This window comes from Chiloscyllium plagiosum, unplaced genomic scaffold, assembly GCF_037043375.1.
Source record: "Chiloscyllium plagiosum isolate Xiang-an unplaced genomic scaffold, Cpla_swu_hap1 HiC_scaffold_38, whole genome shotgun sequence".
Classification (NCBI taxonomy): Eukaryota; Metazoa; Chordata; class Chondrichthyes; order Orectolobiformes; family Hemiscylliidae; genus Chiloscyllium; species Chiloscyllium plagiosum.
Window position 1 is genome coordinate 32,063,093 of NW_028270176.1, and position 23,977 is coordinate 32,087,069.

General features: G+C 44.0%; 1 protein-coding gene across 1 annotated transcript in view; it reads left to right on the plus strand.

The window, feature by feature from the left end:
* The window catches only part of LOC148139408 (putative G protein-coupled receptor 139), a 33,934-nt gene extending 17,917 nt beyond the window's left edge, over window positions 1-16,017 (plus strand). Inside the window, exon 2 of the mRNA XM_087980937.1 lies at window positions 15,107-16,017. Coding sequence (XP_087837063.1) covers window positions 15,107-16,017 — 911 coding nt within the window. The remainder of the gene's footprint in view (window positions 1-15,106) is intronic.
* Window positions 16,018-23,977: the final 7,960 nt, after the last annotated feature.

A 23,977-nucleotide genomic window follows, 5' to 3' on the forward strand; every position in this document is an offset into this window, starting at 1 on the left:
GGTGGAGGGGATGGTACACACTGCTGTTACTGAGCGTCGGTGGGGGATGGAAGCTCTGGAATATCTTCCACTCCCCTCCCCCTCTTCTCTCGTTCAAACTCCGTGACCACTCTCCTAACATTTCCGCTTGTGGCTCAGTGACAGCCTTTGCTTTGTCGCGCTCCAGTGAAGTTGTTTCATGTTACTGAAAGTTACTCCACAAGTGTACATTGTTGTTGCTGTTCATTTGCATGCCTCGTCAAATCACCTCAACCACAGTGGCCACTCCATACAGTTTGTTTCCGGATCAAAACTATCATATTTAAAGCTACCTTCCATCTGCATTACTTATAGAAAGATAGATAATAGGAAAAGCAGTAGGCCATTCGGCCCTTCAAGCCTGCTACATGTTCAGTGTGACCTTGGCTGATCATATAAATCAGTCCCCTGTTCCCACTTTCTCCCCATGTTTTTTGGCCCTTTGAGCTCTGAGAATTATATCTAACACCTTGAAAACATTCAATATTTTGGCCTCAACTAGTTTCTGTGGGCGAGAATTCCACAGGGACCCCCCCCCCCGCCCCCCCCCCACTCTCTGGGTGAAGACATTTCTCCTCATCACAGTCCTAAAGGGCCTACCCCATATCTTTAACTGTGACTCCTCGATTCTGGTCTCCCCCGTCATTTGGAACATCCTTCTTGCGTCTACCGTGTCTGGTGTTTGAACTTTTTTGTTTCGTACAAGATTCCCCGGTCTCCATTCTTCCGGTGAATATAATCCAAACTGACCGAACCTTCTCCATGCATCAGTCCTGTCATCCCAGGAATCAGCCTGGGAAATCTTCACTGCACTCTCTCCATCACCAGAGCATCTTTCTTCAGATGCAGAGATCCCAATACTGAATGCGTGGTCTCACGGAGACACTGCACGATTGTAGCGATAAATTGACAAGGATGTTGCCAGGATTCAATGGTCTGAGTTTAGGGAGAGGTTAGACAAGCTAGGATCTTTTTTCTTTCAACAGTAGGAGACTGAGGGGGAGGACCTTAGGTAAAAACAATGATTGCTGATGCTGGAAACCTGAGTCTCGATTCGAGTGATGCTGGAAAAGCACAGCATCCGAGGAGCAGTAAAATCGACGTTTCGGGCAAAAGACCTTCATGTGGGGGGACCTTACCGAAGTGTATAAGATCATGAGAGGCATGGAGAGGGTGAATGCACTCAGTCTTTTCCCCAGGTTGGGGAATCGAGGACTAGAGGGCATCAGTTTAAGGTCAGAGGGGAAAGAATAATAGGGAACCTAAGGGACAACTTTTTTTACACAGAGGGTGGTACGCATATGGAATGAGCTGTCAGAGGAAGTGGTTGAGGCGGGTACATCAACAACATTTGAAAGGTATTTGGACAAATACATGGGTAGGAAAGGATTAAAAGGATATGGGCTAAGTGCGGGGAAATGGGGGGTTAGGATGGACGGACATTTTGGTCAGTGTGGACCAGTTAAAGATGAAAGGGGCTGTCTCTGTGACTCTATCCCTGCTCCTGTACTCAAATACTCACGGGTGCGTCCTGTCGATGTGTAGAAACTTTCAAGCAAGCACCAAGATATGCCCCCTGCATGATGCTGGTTCTCTATTTATCGCTCCCTCACATCCCACCTCACAACCTTGACTTGCTTATGGTCTTGCTTATGCTCTCTGAGTGGTAAAGAACCACTCTCTCCCTATTGCACCTTAAATTACACCTAATTCGCATCTCTTTTTCTCTCTTGCCACCATTAACAGCTCAACGGGCATCCACACCATAGATTGTCTACAGAGTGGAAACAGGTCCTTCAGCTCAACAAGTCCACACCGACCCTCCGAAGAGCAACCCACCCAGACCCATTCCCCTGCCCTGTTATCCTACGTTTACTCCTGACTATTGCACCTAGCCTGCACATCCCTGGAGCCTATCAGACGATTTCCCATGGCCAACCCACCCTAAAATGCACATCCCTGGACACGATGGGTCAATTTCCCATGGCCAATCCACCCTAACCTGCACATTCCTGGGCACTATGGGAAAATTTCCCATGGCCAATCCACCTTAACCTGCACATCCCTGGGCATTATGGGACAATTTCCCATGACCTATCCACCCTAACCTGCACATCCCTGGGCACTATGGGCAATTTTGCATGGCCAATCCACCCTAACCTGCACATCCCTGGGCACTATGGGACAATTTCCTATGGCCAATCCACCCTAACCTGCACATCCCTGGGCACTATGGGACAATTTAGGATGGCCAATCCACCCTAACCTGCACATCCCTGGGCACTAAGGGACAATTTCCCATGGTCAATCCACCCTAACCTGCACATCCCTGGACACTATGGGACAATTTCCCATGACCTATCCACCCTAACCTGCACATCCCTGGGCACTATGGGACAAATTCCCATGGCCAATCCACCCTAATCTGCACATCCCTGGGTATTATGGGATAATTTCCCATGGCCAACCCACCCTAACCTGCACATCCCTGGACACTATGGGACAATTTCCCATGGCCAGCCCACCCTAACCTGCACATCTCTGGGCACTATGGGACAATTTCCCATGACCAATCCACCCTAACCTGCACATCCCTGGGCACTATGGGACAATTTCCCATGACCAATCCACCCTAACCTGCACATCCCTGGGCACTATGGGACAATTTCCCATGGCCAATCCACCCTAACCTGCACATCCCTGGGCACTATGGGACAATTTTCCATTGCCAATCCACCCTAACCTGCACATCCCTGGGTACTATGGGACAATTTCCCATGGCCAATCCACCCTAACCTGCACATAACTGGACACTATGGGACAATTTTCCATTGCCAAACCACCATAACCTGCACACTATGGAACAATTTCCCATAGCCAATCCACCCTAACCTGCACATCCCTGGATACTATGGGACACTTTCCCATGGCCAGTCCACCCTAATCTGCACATCCCTGGGTAATATCAGATAATTTAACATGGCCAATCCACCCTAACCCATACACCTTTGGCTTGTGAGCGAAAACTGGAGGACCCAGAGGAAGCCCACACAGACAGAAGGAGAGTTTGCAAATCTCACACAGACATGGGTGGAATTGAACCAATGTTCCTAATGCCATGAGACCGCAGTGCTAACTACTGAGCCACCACACCATTTAGTACAATGTTTGTGATGTCGCCCTTAAAGAGTACACGGAAGCAGATACTAACAGATAGTTTCAACACAATTCATTGTGTGCCAGTGGGTGAAAGTGTGTACTGTGTGAGTCTCAGTGGACAAAATTCCTCATCAACCCTGTACTGCAGGTAATAAGAAAGGCAGAATCTCTCTCTCTCTCTCTTTACTAAAAACAATGACTGCAGATGCTGGAATCCAGATTCTGGATTAGTGTGGTGCTGGAAAAGCACAGCAGTTCAGGTAGCATCCGAGGAGCATGCAAATCGACGTTTCGGGCAAAAGCCCTTCAGGAATTCCTGATGAAGGGCTTTTGCCCGAAACGTTGATTTTCCTGCTTCTCGGATGCTGCCTGAACTGCTGTGTGTTTCCAGCACCACTCTCTCTCTTTGCCAGAAGCCGGAAACTGCAGTTTGAAAGGACACAGCACAAAGGCCATTCACCTGTTCACCTGACCTGCAAGCATCTTGAATCAACTGTTGTGACTCTCTGAGGTAAAGCGGTAAAGTCATCATTGTCCTGGAAGACTAGAGGGCTGACCACTAATTGGGAATTAGGAATCCAGTACCACACTGGTGTCAGCACAAATATAAAAATACATAATCAAACTATCCAAAGTCCCTGATTTAGCAGACTACCAAACCCAGACGTTTATTTATTGTAAATAGATTGTTCTTGACTGCTGGTCGAAAAGAAGCAAGAATTATTAACCTTTAATTCTCTTTAACACCAATTCTACACGTTCCAATAAAAATTCCATGCACATAGAAGCAGATGCACAAGGCGAGAAGATAAGACAGAAATAAGACAAGTAATTACCAGTAAAGCAGAGTCCTGGCACCAGTCCGGGTGTCATTTCAATGCTCTCCTTCAGTCTTCTTCTGATTCCTTTCAACTGTTTGAGGATGATACAAGGTGTGAATACACCACAGCATGACATTTTAAAAGCAAACTCATCCTTTCAGAGTTCCTGAAGTAATTTTGATTTACCCATTTTCCTTTTCAATTAGAGTTTTTATGGGGGTGGAAGAATAACTTGTTGCTTGGGATCTCCTTTTACTCCCTTTTACTCACAGAAAGGAGTGAGATGGTTTCTCCTGCACTGGCTGGACATGCTTCATTGTCCAAACATAAAACTGTCGCCGATTTCCCAGGAACCAATCAGGCGGTTGTTACTATGCTGAGTCCTCTTGAACACACACAAGCAGCTGTGGTTGAAAAACCAATCAAAAGGCTGTCACTGAGCAAACTAGCCCCTGGACTCATACCCACAAAATCCAAAGATGTACAGGTTGGGTGAATTGACCATGCTAATTTGCCCTTAGTGTTGAGGGTTGTGTCAGTTAGGGTAGATTGGCCACACTAAATTGTCCCATAGTGTCCTGGGATGTGCAGGTTAGGGTGGATTGTCCAGGGGAAATGGTCCCATAGTGTCCAGGGATGTGCAGGTTAGGGTGGATTGGCCATGCTAACTTATCGGAGAAGGGCTTATGCCCGAAACGTCGATTCTCCTGTTCCCTGGATGCTGCCTGACCTGCTGTGCTTTTCCAGCAACACATTTTCATGCTAACTTATCCGAAAGTGTCCAGGGATGTGCAGGTTAGGGTGGATTGGCCATGCTAAATTGTCCCATAGAGTCTAGGGATGTGCAGGTTAGGGTGGATTGGCCATGGGAAATTGTCCCATAGTGCCCAAGGATGTGCAGGTTAGGGTGGATTGGCCATGGGAAATTGTCCCATAGTGTCCAGGGATGTGCAGGTTAGGGTGGATTGGCCATGCAAAATTGTCTGATAGTGTCCAGGGATGTGCAGGTTAGGGTGGATTGGCCATGCTAAATTGTCCCATAGTGTCCAGGGACGTGCAGGTTAGGGTGGATTGGCCATGGGAAATTGTCCCATAGTGCCCAGGGATGTGTAGGTTATGGTGGATTGGCCATGGGAAATTGTCCCATAGTGTCCAGGGATGTGCAGGTTAGGGTGGATTGGCCATGGGAAATTGTCCCATAGTGCCCAGGGATGTGCAGGTTAGGGTGAATCGGCCATGCTACGTTGCCCATTGTGTTCAGGGGCCACATTAGTTAGGGGTTAGTGTAGTGTAGAAGGGGAGTGGGTCAGGGTGGGTTACTCTTTGGAGGGCGGTGTTGACTTGTTGGGCCAAATGGCCTGTTTCCACACTGTCGGGATTCTATGATTCTATGATTCCAACAGAAGCATCCAGCATTGTATCCTACTGCTTGAATAAGTCCAATTTACAACAAATTCCCGCAGATCATTCATTTTCTTAACTGCAATATGTTTCTCCACAGTCCCTTAGTTTGAAGTGGTAACCTTTTCCATTTTTAGACTCAGTTATAGGAAGGATATTATTAAGCTGGAGAGGGTTCAGAAGAGATTTACCAGGATGTTGCCAGGTTCAGAAGGTTTGAGTTATAAAGAAAGGCTGGGACTTGTTTCATTGGAGTGCAGGAGGTTGGGAGGTGACCTGATAGATGTTTATAAAATAGACCGAGTTCATGATCATTGTCTTTTCCCAAAGGAGGGGAATTTCAAAACTACGGGTGATAATCTTTAAGGTGAGAGGAGAGAGATTTAAAAAAAGACATAAGATGCAAAGTTCATGTGTGGAATGAGCTTCCTGAGGAAGTGGGGGTGGGGGGGGGGGGGTGGGGGGGGGGGGGGGTTGGGGACAGTTACAACATTTAAAAGACCTTTGGATAAGGACATGAACAGGAAAGGGTTGGAGGGAGATGGGCCAGGACCAGGCAGGGGGGACTAGTTTAGCGTGGGACTATGGTCGGCATGGACTGGTTGAGCCGAAGGGTCTGTTTCCATGCTGTATGACTCTATGATCCAAAAAATAAAAGCTACTGTTACACAATCCACTGTCTGACCAACATCAGGGCTACCACCATCACTCAATGTAATGGTGCCAATGTCCCACCATCTGCATGTCACAGAAATCAGAGATTGATCTGTCTACCTTTTCTAACTTGTATTTTCTTTGCCTCTCCTTTCTAATCTTGTTATATTACAGTTAGGCACAAAGATGTCATGTTCTATGACACATAGCAGGACCCATAAACTTTTGGAATGACTTGAATCACACCATCACCAGACACTGTGCTCAAGGGGTCACAGTGGAGCTGAAACAACTGCCTTATTGCTATTCTATCAGTCAGAAAGGAACACGGTGATTTTGTGTGTAACTGGTTTGTATACTGTGAATTTGTGTTTCAATATATAGACACACACATTCACATAAAAACTCACAAACACACTCTCTCTCTCACACACAGATACACACAGATGCACACACACATATACACAGACATACACTCACTCGCACACGCACACTCAGTCTCACACACACTGACACACTCTCTCCCACACACTCTCACACAAAAAACACAGGCTCACTCACACATTCACACTCACATACATACATACACAAATACACACTCATTCTCTCACCCCCCCCCCCCCTCCGCCCTGAGAAACAGATCAGGAAATGACATCACCAACCCAAGGAAACATAAAAACATAAATAAAAAGTGGGCCATACCACCTGTGCTTCACTGGAGGCTCACTGATGATGTCACTTAGTATGGTGACAAAACGTCTGAAACCAAACCTTCCAGCTCAGCGAGCAAACCTACATCCACACACAGACACTCACTCATATACACATACACACATGCACACAGTCACTTGCTCACTCACTCATACACATAGACACATTCATACACATATACCCACTCACACACATGCTCTCTCATACATGCACACACACGTGTGCACACGCACACTCTCACACGCACACAAACTCACAGACACAGCATTTACACTCACTCACTCACATACACACACGAAACATAAAGAATAATGGCTGCAAGTCAACACGATGAGGAATAATACCTTATAGAAACAGATTAGGTTACAGAGATGTTTATCTCTATTAAACAAAGCTACAGAGTTTGCTGCCTGCTTTCTTTTGTGTCATCCCCTCCCTAACATGCCATCACCTTGAAAAATTCAAAGTAACAGACACAGTACCTCTGTACTAAATTCAGCCAACGTTAGGAATGCTCAGCAGATTTGGAGCATCAGTGTAGACAACAACAGAGTAAGTATCTGAGGTGATGCAATCTTGATTAGAATCTGATTTCCAACAGTTGTGGTGTTTCACCCTCATGTTGCCGTGATGACAGACCATTGCACCAAATCACTGAAGGACATATTGACTTGTTACCTCCAGCATGAGTTTTTCAAAAAAAAAAACGACAAGAACCGAGAATGCAAATTTTGAGCAATGCATATATCGACTGCCTGGAAGATCTATCTCGATTATCCCATCCTTGAGCTAGACCTTGGAGTGTCACACATGATGGGTGTTGAGAAATATTTAAATGCAGAAATGCACTGCAAACTGGGTTCCTTAGAGAGAAGTTCTCCTCTGTCAGTGTTTGAACAAGACCGTCGTGTAGATCAAATATGCAGTGTGTTCTGGCACCTCCCTTTAGACAGATCATGGCTACCATTTTCCCTCTTTGTGTGTTTGTGTGCGCGTGTGAAAGTGTGTGTGTGAGTGTGCATGTGTGTGTAAGTGTGTATGTGAGTATGCGTACCTATATGTGAGCGTGTGTGTATGCATGTGTGAGAGAGTGTGTGGGCGCGTGTATGAATGATTTTGTGTGTGCAAATGAATGTGCATGTATGTGTGTGTGTATGAAAAGGTCTTTGTGTATAACCGAATGTGTGAGTGTGTGTGGAAATAAGTGACTGTGTGTAATTGTGATGTGGAGGAGCCAGTGTTGGACTGGGTTGGACAAAGTTAAAAATCACTCAACACCAGGTTTATTTACAAGCACAAACTTTCAGAGCACTGATCCTTCATCAGATGGTTGCGGAGCATAAGAAGAAAATGACATAGAATTCATCACAAAAGATTACAGTGTCATGCAACTGAAATGATATAGTGAACAAATTGGGTGAACAGACCCTGCTAGCTAAGTTCAGTACCCATGACGATGGCCTCAACTGGGACCTTGCGTTTTTGTCACACTACAGGTGACCCCATTACACTATACACTCTCACACATACACACACATAGAAGCATACATACACACACACTCTTACATGCTCACACACTCACGCAGATCCTCTGTCTTACACAAGCTCTCTCTCATACGCACACACACACATACACCCCCCTCTTACACTCACACCCATGCACTTACCCTTTCACGGGCATATAATCCATCACACGCACACATTTACTTTACCAAGCTTTCACAGATGCAAACGCACACTGTCTCATGTGCACTCAAACTGACACACACACACTCACATGCACACACTCACTCTCTCTCTCTCTCTCTCTCTCGGCACGCACACACATATATCAGTCAATGGAGTGAAATTGTATTTACAGAATTATATATAGCTCAAAAATGCACAATCTACAGGCAATCAATCCATGTAATATTTTGTAAATTCCATTTTGGAAATAGAACCAGTCTGACTCAAGACTGGGATTTCGACAGACTCTAGCCTCACACATTTTAATGCATTGTCTGAGCTGAGGTGTCACCTTTTGTTATAAAACCTTAAGTTATCTCGAGAAGGTGACTTAACAGAAGTTCTGGGATTTACATATTAATGAACCAAAACCTGCAACCCAAATGATGAAAGACTTAACAACAATCCAGGTTTGTTCAATGTATCATTGTAATCTTTCACTATAAACTCTGGGTCATGTGGTCTTATGCTTGACATCCACCTGATGAAGGAGCAGCGCTCCGAAAGCTAGTGCTTCCAAATAAACCTGTTGGACTATAACCTGGTGTTGGGTGATATTTAACTGTGTGTAAATGAGTGCGTATCTAAAGCTGTCCCCTTTCCTTTTGCACCATAGTTGCACAACTGCTCACAAACAGTACAATAAAAGCCCTGCAGTCTATAGTGTACACACTGATTAAAAAAAGCTCCTGATCTATGGTAGACCCACTTTGCAGTGCTCGGCCAAAAACCTTGAATATTATGACCCCTCAAGTGCTGATCCAAGTCCTTTGGAAATGTTGTGAGGTTTCCTGCCTCAATTCCCCCCCTCATGCAGTACATTCCAGATCCCTACCACTCTCTGGGTGATATTCCTTTACACCAAAACCCCTCAAAACCTCCTGTCTTTCACTTTAAAATGATGCCCCCCCACCCCCCCTCATTGTTGATCCTTCAATTAAGGGGAGCAGCGGCTTTATCACCTCCAAATATTGACACTTCCAGCCTCACCCAACACAACGGGCATTTCATCCCATTGCCTTCTCTTGATGACGACATCGTTTTAAAGTGAAAGACAAGAGGTTTTGATGAGTTTTGGTGGAAAAGAATTTCACTCAGAGGATGGTAGGGATCTGGAATGTACTGCATGAGTGGAGTGTTGAGGCATGGAACCTCATAACCTTCAAGAAGGACTTGGATCAGCACTTGAGGTGTCATAATATTCAAGGCTTTGGGCCTAGTGCTAGGAAGTGGGTCTAACATAGATTTAGAGCCTTTTTTTTAAATCAGTGTAGACTCTATAGACTGTAGGGCCCTTATTGTACTGTTTAAAAGTAAAATTATTTGTGAGCAGTTGTGCAAAGATAGTGCAAGAGAAAAGAGGACAGTTTTGGACATACAAACACTTCCACGCAGTCAGACACAAAGCTGGTCCTTTTCCTCAAAATGACTGTGTCCTTGATTTTCTCAGAGGGGCCGTGAACAACAGCCCACTCTGAAACGGCTGAGTTGATGCAGAGATGAATGGTTTATTGGGGCACTTTTTGTTTACCCTCAAACAGATGATACCTCAGGCCAAATGCTTTCATGTTTTAGAAATGACTTGTATATTGAAAGGGGATTGACCTGTCCTGGCAGTTGAGGTTTATTGGTTCAGTTCCGCAGTTGTGTGTGTAAAGAAAGGCTGTGTACTGTCGTTCCTTCTGCCCGTGTGATTTTGAGCTGTGAGTTGCCTGTGTTTTGCTGTTTGTGCTAAGGGATGTGTGTATTTTCGGAACAACATCATTAAGTCGGGTTTGGATAGGATAAGTTATCGGGCATTCTATTTTCTGTTTTTTGTGTTTCATTCCGTAATTTTGGAAATATTTTTTGTGTGTTTAAAACTTGGCAGTTGACCCAGATAATTTACATCATGAATATCCACTATACACATGCCTGAACAAACAGCAAAGTTACGGTCTAAGCTGCCTCCTTAAAGAGGGGGTCTGGCCTTGTCCATAACAGATGGGACTCAAAGATGGGTCTGATCATCTTTTTTAACATTTGTGGTGTTTGAACATGACTAATCTGTGTGATATTTATAAACAAGCACATGGTTGCTGGTGAGTGAGAACCCCCCCTTCATAACTGGAGTACTTGCCACACACTCTCGTCAAGGGGTTTCACGATGGGACAGAGAATAAGCTTAACACTATCCCATTATTCAGTAAGGACTACAATGGTCTGGTGTCTGACTGATTTGCATGTTGCAAATTTATCCTCCAAAACACAAACAGGATGAGGAATCAATGACTGGAATTGGTTGTGATGAGCGATGTTAGCTTATAGAAATGGGTTAAGATCCAAATACTGATCCCTTTACAAAAAAAAACTCTGGAGCTGTCCATCTCTTTCTGCTTTTCTCATTGACTCCCTGAAAGGAATTGCCTTGAAAGGATATTAAGTAGATCATTATATCTCTGCATTTAGATGTTAAAATCTGAAAATAGTGGAAAGGCTCAGCAAGTCAGAAAGCAATTGGACAGGACGCAGTTCATCTTCTTGAGCAAATGAGTGAGTATCGGATCTTGCTGTGAAATGGATCTGTTGTGACTTGGTTCACCTCTAAAGAGAGAAGATGCTGAGCATTGTATTCCTAGTGCATAACACTGTAAGAAGTAGGAACATGAGTAGGCCATTCAGCCCCTCGAGCTTGTTCCGTCAATGAATAGAATCATGACATCTCTCACACCCAACTTCCTGCCCTTGTCCCATACATCTTGATTTCCCGACTCATCTGGTATCTAATCAATATGGGTGGCTTGTCTCTTAAGTCATAACTTTGATCAACAGGATCACAGCAAAATATATATCCTTTCACTTTTGTTCCAAAATTTGTTTGACATGTTGGCATCTCTGGCTAGACCAGCATTTATTACCAATGGGGCGGCACGGTGGCTCAGTGGTTAGCATTGTTGTCTCACAGCACCAGGGTCCCAGGTTCGATTCCAGCCTTGGGCAACTTTCTGTGTGGAGTTTGCACATTCTCCCCGTGTCTGCGTGGGCTTCCTCCGGATGCTCCGCTTTCCTCCCACAGTCCAAAGATGTGCAGGTCAGGTTATTGGCCATGCTAAATTGCCCATAGTGCTAGGTGCATTCGCCAGAGGGAAATGGGTCTGGGTGGGTTGCTCTTTGGAGGGTCGGTGTGGACATGTTGGGCCGAAGGGCCTGTTTCCACACTGTAGGGAATCTAATCTAATCCCCAATTGCCCAGAGGACAGTTAAGAGTCAATGACATCGCTGGTGGAGCCACATGTCAGCCAGACTAGTTAAGGGGCAACTGTCACTACGGGGTAGCAGTGAACCAGGTGGGTTCTTAAATCACAATCAATTGGAAGAGATATTTTATTTCAAATGTTTTTTTTTTAAAAAAATGAACACATATTTCACCACATTTCATGGTGGGATTTGAACAACAGCTGGGGATTCTAACAGAAAACAGAAATTGCTGGAAAAGCTCAGCAGGTGTGGCAGTGTCTGTGGAAAGAAATCAGAGGTAACATTTTGGGTTGAGTGATACTTCCTCGGAACTGGGGATCCCAGTCCAGTGACAGTATCACTACACCACAGCCTTCTGTTTAACACAACAGATTTATTTGGGAGCTCCCTCTCTCTTGGGCTCACAAGTCTGGGTGTCGTCTATTCCATTGACAATAGCGTACCCAGTGCTTGACATGTGAAGTAAAAATAGAAAGAGTGTTTTTTTTTTAAAAAACCTGTGAAAGCCAGTGCTGAAAGAATCAGATTGAGAAACAAACACATTGGAGAGTTAATGAGAGTCCTTTGGGAATTCACTTCAGAAACAGTTCCATTTCGATGTAATAAAAAATACCAAAGCTGAGGGAATTCACAAAATGATAAGGCAGTCTTAGTGTGGTGTCCAATGTACTGGATTGACAGTGACTGTGCCACAAGGGGTTTACCTGGCTGTATAAGTAAGGTGGCCTTTTTAACTTGGGAATCTGAACTGTAGATTTGGTGAATAGGATTGCTTATCGTGAACAATGCAAGGACCAATAATACTGCAGATCCTAAATGTTTTCTTTCATTTCCTCACCGTTGTCTGTGTTCCAGGTGAGCTGATCCTTCTCCTTCATTAAATGAGTGTATTTCTACCTGTGTTCCTGGGTAAGATATTTGATGAATGATATATTGTTATAGAGTTTCACAGACCCTTCAGCCCAACCCGTCTGTGCTGACCAGGTTTCCTAAACTAAACTAGTCCCATTTGCCTACATTTGTCCCATATCCTTCTGAACCTGTCTTATTCATGTAGCTGTGCAAACGTTTCTAAAATGTTGTAATTGTACCCACCTCCATCACTTACTCTTTCAGTTTGAGCCAACCTCTGTGTGAAAAAGTTGCCTCTCTAGTCCCTTTTCTATCTTTCCCCTCTCACCTGAAACTTATGCCCCCTTGTATTGAATTCCCCAAACTGGGGCAAGGACTTTGTCTATTTATCCTATCCATACCCCTCATGATTTTATAAACCTCAATAAGGTCACCCCTCAGCCTCTGATGCTCCAGGGAGAAAAGTCCCAGCCTAACCAAACTCTCCATATAACTCAAACCCTTCAATCGGGATAACATCCTTGTAAATATGTTTTGTTAGTTGTCTATGTCATGCTCCAGATGGGGTGCTGGAGAGTGAACAGAATGGTTCCAGGGATTAAAAAAAAACCTTACGGAGCCATAGAGTCTTTGAGATATACAGCAGGGAAACAGACTCTTCAGTCCAACTTGTCCATCCAACCAGATAATCTTAATACCTGTAAATCTGGTCGTATTTGCCAGCATTGGATCCAAATCCCTTGAAACCAATCCAGATGCATTTAAATATTGTAATTGTACCAGCCTCCACCACTTCCTCTGGCAGCTCATTCCATTCACGCACCACCCTCTGTGTGAAAATGTTGCCCCTTATGTCCCTTTTATATCTTTCCCCTCTCACCCTAAGCCTATGCCCTCCAGTTCTGGACTCCCTCATCGCAGGGAAAAGACCTTCTCTATTCACCTGGTCCATGCCCCTCATGGTTTTATAAACTATTGTAATATCTCCCCTCAGCACCCGACGCTCCAGAGAAACCAACCCCAGCCTATCTAGCCTCTCCCGAGAGCTCAAACCCTCCAAACCTGGCAACATCCTTATAAATGTTTTTGGAACCCTTTCAAGTTTTGCATCACCCTTCATGTAGCAGGGAGACCAGAATTTCACACAATATTCCAAAAGTGGCCTAGCCAATGTCCTATACAGTTGCAACATGACCTCCCAACTCCTGTACTCAATACCCTGACCAATAAAGGAAAGCATACCAAACGCCTTCTTCACTATCCTATCTACCTGTGACTCTACTTTTGAAAAACTATGAACCTGCACTCCAAAGTCTTTTTGTTCAGCAACACTCCCCAGGACCTTACCATTAAGTGTATAAGTCCTGCCCTGGTTTGCCTTTCCAAAATGAAGTACCTCATAGACATTTATCTAAATTCAACTCTATCTGCCTCTCCTCGCTCGGCCCTTTGTGAAGGTGGTTTTAGATCCCCTCAGGCAGTGTTCATCTGATGGGAGAAGAGAGGGTCTTTCCTATTTGAACAGTCACCTGTGCAGACTGTGGAAGTCATTTGATGGAAATCACTTTCACCAGAACTTAGAAAAAAAACAAAGCCCCAGACATAACTTTTGTACAACTTGGAATAGTGGGTCCAGTCAGATCCTTCCTGCACATATGGCATCCTATTCCCTTCCGCATGCTGTGGGTGGGGTAAGAGACCAGTGTTCACTTCCTTAAGGGATGTGCCTCTCAAAAGGAAATCTGGATATATTTAATTCATTGTCGCTAGCTCGGTGCCATTTATTTTCCGTTCCAAATTTTTCAAAGGGCAGTTAAGAGTCAACCACATTGCTGTGGATCTGTAGTCACATGTGGACCAGACTGGGTAAAGGTGACAGGTTTCCATCCCTAAAAGGCATAAATGAACCAGTTGGGTTTTTCCTGATAATCAGCTGTACCCAAGACACACACTGAGATTAGCAGAAGTAGGAAGGTCTGCTATTACACGACGTTGTGCTCCTCTGTGGTCTCGTGCTATAGAAAATTGTACTATAGAAGATCGCTGTTGGAAAATCACTATACCCATTTAGTAGAAACTCGCGTGATCCAAACAACATCCACTATTCATCAATTGTGTTATTGTTAATTTGCACTGTGTTATAGCAGAATGACCTGAACTTAGAACAAGGAAGGAATACATTTCAAAACGTTGTTGGATTTTGAAGTACTTTCGGAAGTTTGGAGGTGATGAAAAGTGTTTGCAAACGTTAAGATACTTTTTTCTAAATCCAAAATGCTCACACTGGTTTAGCCTGTTGGTATTTTCTACCAACATTTCTGTATTTTATCCTGATGCAGGTAAAGTTAATGAGATTGGTTCAATAGTTTTGAAACCACTGGAAAACTGCAATTTGATTTGCCTGACTATGCTTAATATTAACTTTGGCTATTTTATATGATGGACGAACTCTTTCTTTGTACCACAATGTAACAATGATGCTCCATCTTCTTTAATATTCATCAACGTCTGAACTTATCTTACAGCTAATTTGATGACGATTATGGTTCTCTCTCAGGGAAAGTGCGGGGTCACTAAAGGTATATCCATCTACCTAATGTCCATGGCAATGGCGGATCTACTGGCCGTTCTCTTCTGTGTCATCATCGATGTACTCTGTTATGAGTATTTCCCATTCTCCTTCCTCTTCTATAGAGCGGTGTGTAGTGCAAATGCCATACTGGGCTATGCTGCTATTGACTGCTCCGTCTGGTTGACCATCACTTTTACCTTTGACCGCTTTGTAGCCATTTGCTGCCACAATCTGAAAGCCAGATATTGCTCTGAGAAAACAGCAGCAGCCGTGGTAAGCACTGTTTGCCTGGTGAACATTTTGAGGAACATCCCATTTTACTTTAAGTACCAACCATATGGCACATGGGGTGGTGTACCCTCGGGCTGTGACATCAGACCAGAGTTCTTCATCTTGCCAGGATGGGTGGCATTTTTCTGGCTCCATCACCTGCTGAACCCATTGATCCCCTACCTCCTGATCCTGCTGTTCAATGCTCTGACCGTCAGGCACATTGTCTTGGCAAATCGGGCACGCAGGGGTCTTCGAGCTCCCAGTAACAGGCACCAGAGAGGAGATGCAGAGATGGTCAACAGGCGGAAATCCATCATCCTGCTGTTTGTTGTCTCGGGCAGTTTTATATTGTTGTGGATGACCAAGGTCAGTGTTTTCTTACTGATGGAGATTACCAACAACCATTTTTACCCCAGTTATGACCATCCTGTTATGATCGCTGATATATCAGGGACTATGCTCTTCTACCTGAGCTCCTGTACAAACACTGCCCTTTATGCTCTGACCCAGAGTAAATTCAGAGAGGAGCTGAAGAGGGCTCTGAAATATCCTTTTACTCTCATCCGTGAATTACTCCCTGCATTCAGGTAACAAATGTGGTTAGATCTCGAGCCACATCTCACAAAAGTGCAGAGAATACTGGAGAAATGCAGTAGTTAAAAGCTCAGTAAGTTAGTGTTAAGGGCTTAGATGGGGTGGAATTTGTTAAGTGCTCTCAGCCAAATTTCCTCAAGCATTGTACAGCGAGTCCTACTCTGAAAGGGGCAAAACTCGACCTACTCCTGGAAAATTGGGCAGGACTGAGGTGGCAGTGTGGGGAGAACTCTGGGACCTGTACCCATAGTTCTATTAATTTTAAAATAGTTATGACGAGGAAGAAAACTGATCCATCGGTTCAAATTCTAAACTGTGGCAAGGTGAATTTTGATGGAATTAGACCGGAGCTGGCAGGGGTTAATTGGAGTAGTTTGTTTGCAGGCAAAGGGACCTCTGCCAAGTGGGAGGCCTGTCAAAGTGGGATAGCTAGACTTCAAGGTCAATAAGTTCCCATGAGGGTGACAGACAAGTTTGGGAGGAATAGGGAGCCCTGTATGACAAGAGATATTGAGGATTTGACCGGAAAAAGAAAAGAGGTATGGTTCACATACAGGCAGCTGGGATCTTGGGAATCCCTGGAGGTATACAGGGAATACAGGAGTTTACCGAAAAAGGAAATCAGGAGGGTGTAAAGGCGACACAAGATAGCCTTGGCTAAGAAGATTAGGGTGAATCCAAAGAGGTTCTTTTAGTATATTAAAGGAAAAAGAATATTCAGAGGGAGAACGGAACCTCTCAAGGACCTAAGTCCTCAATGACTATTTCTTTTCTGTGTTTACCATGGAGAAAGACCTGAAGACTTGGGAACCTGGGCAAGTTAGTGGTGATATCTTCGGGACGGTCCGTATCAAGTCGAGGAAGTGTTAGATTTATTAGAAGGTATGAAGGTGGATAAATCTCCTGGTCCTGACCAGATATATCCAAGAGAACTACAAGAGGCTAGAGAAGAAATCATTGGGGTCCTGGCTGATGTAAAAGCAATGCTGTTAGCCATGGGTCAGGTCCCAGAAGACTGAAGGGTGGCAAATGTTGTGCTATTATTCAAGCAGGGCTGCAAAGAAAAACCTGGGGCCTATAAATAATCTATGGTGGGTAAGTTACTTGAGAGGATTCTGAGACATAAGATACACATGCGTTTGCAAAGACAGGGTTTGATTAGAAATAGTCAGCATGGCTTTGTGAGTGAGAGATCATACCTCACAAATTTGTTAGATGAAGTGACCAGGGAGGTTAACAAGGACAGGATGATAGATTAGATTAGATTACAGTGTGGAAACAGGCCCTTCGGCCTAACAATTCCACACTGACCCGCCGAAGCGCAACCCACCCATACCCCTATATTTACCCCTTACCTAACACTATGGGCAATTTAGAATGGCCAATTCACTTGACCTGCACATCTTTGGACTGTGGGAGGAAACCGGAGCACCCGGAGGAAACCCACGCAGACACGGGAAGAACGTGCAAACTCCACACAGTCAGTCGCCTGAGTCGGGAATTGAACCCGGGTCTCTGGCGCTGTGAGGCAGCAGTGCTAACCACTGGGCCACCGTGCCACCCACATAGATGTAATCTATATGGATTTCAGCAGGGAGTTTGAGAAGCTTCTATATTGTAGGCTGCTCTGAAAGGTTAGATTGCATGGAATCCAGGGGGATTTGGCAAATTTGATACACAATTGGCTTGATGATAGGAAGCAGAGGGTAATAATGGAAATATGCTTGGCAGACTGGAGGCCTGTGACTAATGGAGTGCCTCAGGCTTTGATGCTGGGTCCATCGTTATCCATATCAATGATTTGGATGAGAATGTACAAGGCATGATTAGAAAGCTTGCTGATGACACTAAAATAGGTGCTATCGTGGACAGTGAGGAAGGTTTTCAGAAATTACAGCAGGACCTTGATCAGCTGGGAAGTGGTCCCAGAAATAGCAAATGAAGTTTAACACAGATGAGCATGAAGTTTTGTGTTTTGGTAAGTCAAGACAAGGTAGGGGTTTCACGGAGAATGCTGGAGCCTTAAGGGTCATAATGGAACAGAGGGAACTGGAGTTCAAGTGCACGGTTCTCTGAAAGTGGAGTTGCAGGTTGACAGGCCAGTGAAGGAGGCTTTTGGCACACTGGCCTTAATCAGTCAGGGCATTGAGTATAGAAGTTGGGAAGTTATGTTGCATTTATACCTGATGTCAGTGAGGCCACACTTTGAGTATTGTGTTCAGTTTTGGTCACCTTATAATAGGAAGGATTTTATTAAACTGGAAAGAATGCAGAAGAAATTTACAAGGGTGATGCCAAGACTCAATTGTCTGAGTTATAGGTTGTGGTTGGGCAAGCAAGGTCTTTTTTCTTGAGAATGTAGGAGACTGACGGCTCACCTTACTGGGGGTGAATAAGATCAAGGGTTGGGGAATCGAGGACTAGAGGGCATTGGTTTAAGGTTAGAGGGGGAAAGAATAAAAGGGAACCTGAGGGGCAACTTTTATACACAGAGGGTGGTACGTATATGGAATAAGCTGCCAGTGGTAGTGGTTGAGGCGGGTACACCAACAACATTTAAAAGGCATTTGGACAAATACATGGATAGGGAAGGGTTAGAAGGATATGGGCCAAGTGCAGGGAAATGGGGTGAGAGTGGATGGGCATTTTAGTCGATATGGGCCAGTTTGGCCTGTCACTGTGCTGTAGAATTCTATGATTCTATGGCTCTAAATCCTGAAGAGTCAAAAACACAGTTCTGTCTTCGTCTCCCTGGAAGTGGCCAGAACTGTTGAGTTTCTCTCTGTGTTTGTGTTAGATATCCAGTATCTGCAGTATTTTGGTTTTATTATAAGCAGTTATCCTCCCCTGTGCTGGGATTAATTGTAAGTCTATCCAGTCAGTTGACAAAAGCCCACAAGCAAAATCCCACCTCTTCCCCATTCACCAACAGCTAACCCGGTCCAAATTGCCATCCATGTTCCCATCCTCTGATCTACTCCCTGTGGATGTGAAATCAATGAGGCACTCACTGTTCTACACACCTTCCTATTTTATTCGCAAAAGCCTACCAGTGCTCTGTGCCATTTCAGTGTCCTTACTGTTAAACTGTCTCATCCAGCCCTGGTTTAAAGTCTGTGATAACAACTTGGAAACTGGGGAGATGTGTCCACTCCTCATACCCTCCAATATATGGTTGTGTTATCCCACATCGCAAAGTCCGAATCTCTCAAACCATTACTCCTTCTGCAAAAAAATAAAAAGCCTGTGAGTCTTTTAAAGATTATTATGAAGGAGATAATCCTGTGATAAACAGAATTCAAATCCATTTTGTTGGAATTGTGTGCTTTTACTCAACATGACTGATTGATCTGCAATGTAAAAATCAGAACAGTAACTGTGACTGATCCAGGCTGCCATACCACAGTGGTAGTGTCCCTATCTCTGAGCCAGCAGGCCTGTGTTAAGTGTTGGGTCATAGCATCGCTGAACAAGTTGACTATAAAGTTAAAAAAAGGTAAAAATCCTAAATTGTACCCAGAGAAACTCAAAAGATCTGCACAGAGAGAAACAGAGTTGACGTTTCATGTTTGGTACGAGTATCTTCTTTCAGAACCTGGCTATGACTCTCTCCACTGATGTTTACCAGAGCTGTTCAGATTCTCCAATGATTGGGAAGAATATCCTTGAGGTGAGCTACACATGCCTCCAGAAACACTGAGGAGACCGTTGACTCTGAAGTGCCCTCTGTGAGATGGGGATGTAACTCTACAAGAACAGACACCTGCAGTGCTAGGGTCCTGATGCTGCAACTAATGGCTTTTACTCCGTCTGTAGCTGATGAAGTTCCTTAATAAACTTGTTGACTGAACCTTAACGTTGTCACATTTCTCTCCACGTTGTACCACACAATGGTAAAAGTTTCATAAAAGTTTCATCATACTTCACCCGTAAGCAATAACTAGCCATGACTGAACAACTGAGGTTCTGTAGCACTGAAGGCCAGTGAGTGGGTGGGAAATGGCAGAGTTAACAGAGCGGATTTCTGGGCAGATTCTGAGGTCATGCCAAGCGTGTAGGAAGGGAAACCATTGCAAGCAAGTGTCAACAAAGGGCTGGATGTTGACAAACAGAAGCAGGCCAGGACAAACCATCTGAGATAGGGCATTGAGACTGAGCCTTGAATGAAGGGCCATGTCATGTACTCAGAGTGTAATGATGTTCTCATGGCATTAACGCTGGAGTTTTAATCCAAAACCCAGGTAATGTTCTGGGGAACTTGGTTCGAATCCCAACATGGCAGATGGTTTTGAATCTCATACAAATCTAGCATTCTGAGTTGAATTATGACCACGAATCCATTGTCAATTGTTGGAAAAACCCATCAAATTCACTGATGTCCTTTTCGGCAGGTTAAGTACCTGGTCTGGTCAACTTGCGACTCCAGACACACAACAATTTGATTAATGCTTAACTGCCCTCTGGGCAATTAGGGATAGGCAATAAATGGTTATCCAAGCTAGTGATGTCCATGTCCTGTGAATGATTGAAAAAGGAGCAGTGTGCAATAGTGTCCCCTGTAGGATTTCATTGGCAATGACAGTCACCCCTCTGTGACAATGATGTGGTAAGCGCAGGATCTACTGGGGGAGCACTAGGCTCCCATCCCAACATTACAGGTCTGGTCGGTGTTCAGTTGTAAGGTTTTGTTGGATCTTCCTTTGTGATTCCAGGAATGTATGTTGTCCCAGACGCAAGGTTAAAAAGTGTTTATCTAATTGAATAATTCTGTCACTATTTCACAGGAGATGACTGTCTCTTAACTAGTGTCATATTTATCATTGACATTTCACTGCCTTTTAGAAGTTAGTACGAAGCTATCTTCTTGAGCAAATGCAATCAAATGCCTTCTGACAGTCTGCTGTCCACTGAAACATCTTGCCTGTCTTTAGCAATTCAGTTAGTGGGCAGTGACACTGTTAAAATTTGGTAAGAATTTTCGATAAAATCCACTCAATCCCAGTAATCATAGTACTGCTTTTCTTTTGTCGATGATCTGGGAAAATCTCCAATTTCCTTTGATTTTGCATCATGTGGGGCCATTTGTTCATATCCAGTAACATGGCCCAGGAAGGTGACTTGGGCTTTGGCAAATACACTTTTAGCCAGGTTTACCACTAAGTCTGCCTTCTGAAGTTAATCGACCAACTCTGATAAATATTCCAAATGTTCCCTCCATGCCTGACTAAAAATCACTAGGTCATCAAAAGAAACTACACAATTGGGTAACCGGAAGTGACCTTATTGGTTAATCTCTGAAATGTGACTGGCTCATTTTTCATACCAAAAGGCATGACTTTAAACTGATACAGTTTATTCAGTGTTACAAAAGCCACAATTGCCTTTGCTCTTTCTGACAAAGGTACTTGCCAGTACTCTCTGAGCAACTCCAACTTAGAAATGCAAGTTGCTTGTCCCACCTTATCAACACAGACTTCCAATCGTGGAATTTGAAATGCATCAGTCTTTGTAACTGCATTGACTTTGTGATAGTCTACACATAACCGTTAGATATCATCTCGCTTTGACACCATGACAATGGGTGAGCTCCAGTCACTATAACTCAGTTCGATTATACCACCTTGGAGTATGCATTCTATCTCCTTCTGAACCCGGTGCCAACTTTGGAGGGTTATGCCCTAGGAGGATGTTGCTTAATTGGAACAGCATCTCTTATATCTACAGCATGCATAATTAGGTTAGTATTTCCCAGCTTATTTCTACATATCTCCCCATGTGATTGTAGTAACTCTTTCAGGTCATTTTGATTTTCCTCTGGAAGATAACTCAATAATTTATTCCAATTTTTGACAACTTCTGCATTGTCCCATTTAACTGGAGGAATGCCCAATTTAGAATCCTGAACCTGGTTCTTCTCTCTGTTGTGGCCAGTAACACATCTCCTTTTGCTTTTCTTTCCTGTCAAAATACATTTTCAAGAGAATATTCACATGACAAACTCTGTGAGATTTCTTTCTGTCTGGAGTCTTTATCAAGTAGTTCACCTCACTCAATTTCATCTCGATTTCATAAGGTCCACTAAACCTTGCTGTTATAGGTTCACCTATCACTGGAAGTAACGTTAACACCTTATCTCCGATTACAAAATTGTGATTTTTTTTTGTCTGCTTCCTGTTTCCTTTCATGCTGTGATACTTCTGACTGCTGACTGGGCACCTCCCCACTCTATTTATCAATCTCAAAAATTTGACACATAGTCCATACATGTAGTCTCTGAATTCTGACTTCCAATTTTCTCCTCAATCAAATTTAGCAATCCTCTCACTTCATGCCCCAAAGTGAATTCAAATGGACTGAATTTTGTCAATACATTTAGTGCATCTCTGATTACAAAATGCATGAATGGAATTCCCTTATCCCAATCATCTGTCTTATAGTCTTGACTATAAGCCCTCAACATGGTCTTTAATATCTGATGCTCTTTCCAACTCTGGATGTTCTGCAGAATTGTTTTATTCCAAAGTTGTCCATAACTTCCTTGAAAAAGTTTGATGTGAAGTTTGAGCCTTGATCTGATTTTATATCTGTGGATTGTCTGTAACGAGTGAAAAAAGTTGACTAATTCGTCTACAACCCTTCTGGCTGTGATATTGTGTAAAGGAGTGGCCTCTGGATATCTAGTTGATGCATCCATTATTGTTAACATATCCTGATCCCCACCTTTTGTTTCGGGTGGGGGTCCTATGCAATCAATTGAGACTCTTGTAAAAGGTTCCTCCAATGCAGGATAGGTATTAAAGATGCAGGCTTTATTACTGTCTGTGTTTTCCAGTTACCTGACATGCATGACATGCCAAGCAAAATTCAGATACATCCTTGTGCAGTCCAGGCCGGTAATTATGTTTGTGTATTTTATCTTGAGTTTTTTCTCATTCCTAAATGACCCGCTAGTGGTACCTCATACAGCACTCACAACACTTCCATTCTATAACCCACGTGGGCGGCACGGTGGCACAGTGGTTAGCACTGCTGCCTCACAGCGCCAGAGACCCGGGTTCAATTCATGCCTCAGGCGACTGACTGTGTGGAGTTTGCACGTTCTCCCCGTGTCGGCGTGGGTTTCCTCCAGGTGCTCCGGTTTCCTCCCACAGTCCAAAGATGTGCAGGTCAGATGAATTGGCCACACTAAATTGCCCGTAGTGTTAGGTAAGGGGTAAATGTAGGGGTATGGGTGGGTTGCGCTTCGGCGGGGCGGTGTGGACTTGTTGGGCCGAAGGGCCAGTTTCCACACTGTAAGTAATCTAATCTAATCTAATATGACTTAATGAACTTTTGCCCATTTCTGATTTATCTGAGTATGTGATAGTCTCTATTTCCTCATTAAGACATTATTGTTAAGATAGTAACATTGAGGGATACATTCAGATTCTGTTTCTGTGTAGGTCTTTTGAAGCGATTGCTTTGAATTTTCATCTTTCTGCGGTAACTCAGTTAACTTATCTGAGCGAAAGATGCTACGTCATTTATCTGCTCCGAGTTTGTGTCAATCATCTGATCAAACAGGGGCTCTGCTAATTCCACTTCAACTTTCTTATCTGCACTCTTTGATCTCTCCTGTTTCAACTGGTGACTTTGTGACCTTGTTAGTCCCCAGCCAGGAAAAATCCCAGGATTTGTGCCCTTCAATAGTTAGGTTGCCATGAGTTTTCACTGGCTTATCAACCACAGCAGTCAGCACTCCTACCTGTGAACCAACTATATCATTAGCAAGGACAAACTGTATTCCTGGAGCTGGGAGTTGTCCAGGATTCCTATCACTTTTCCACTCTTCACCTGGACACTCTAATCTCACTTTACATAATTGGCTCACCGTGAATTCACATTACTATCTCCTTTTCTGACAAGAGTCCTCCAGAAGTGTGTATCTCCACATCTTTCCACATCACAGATTGATAAA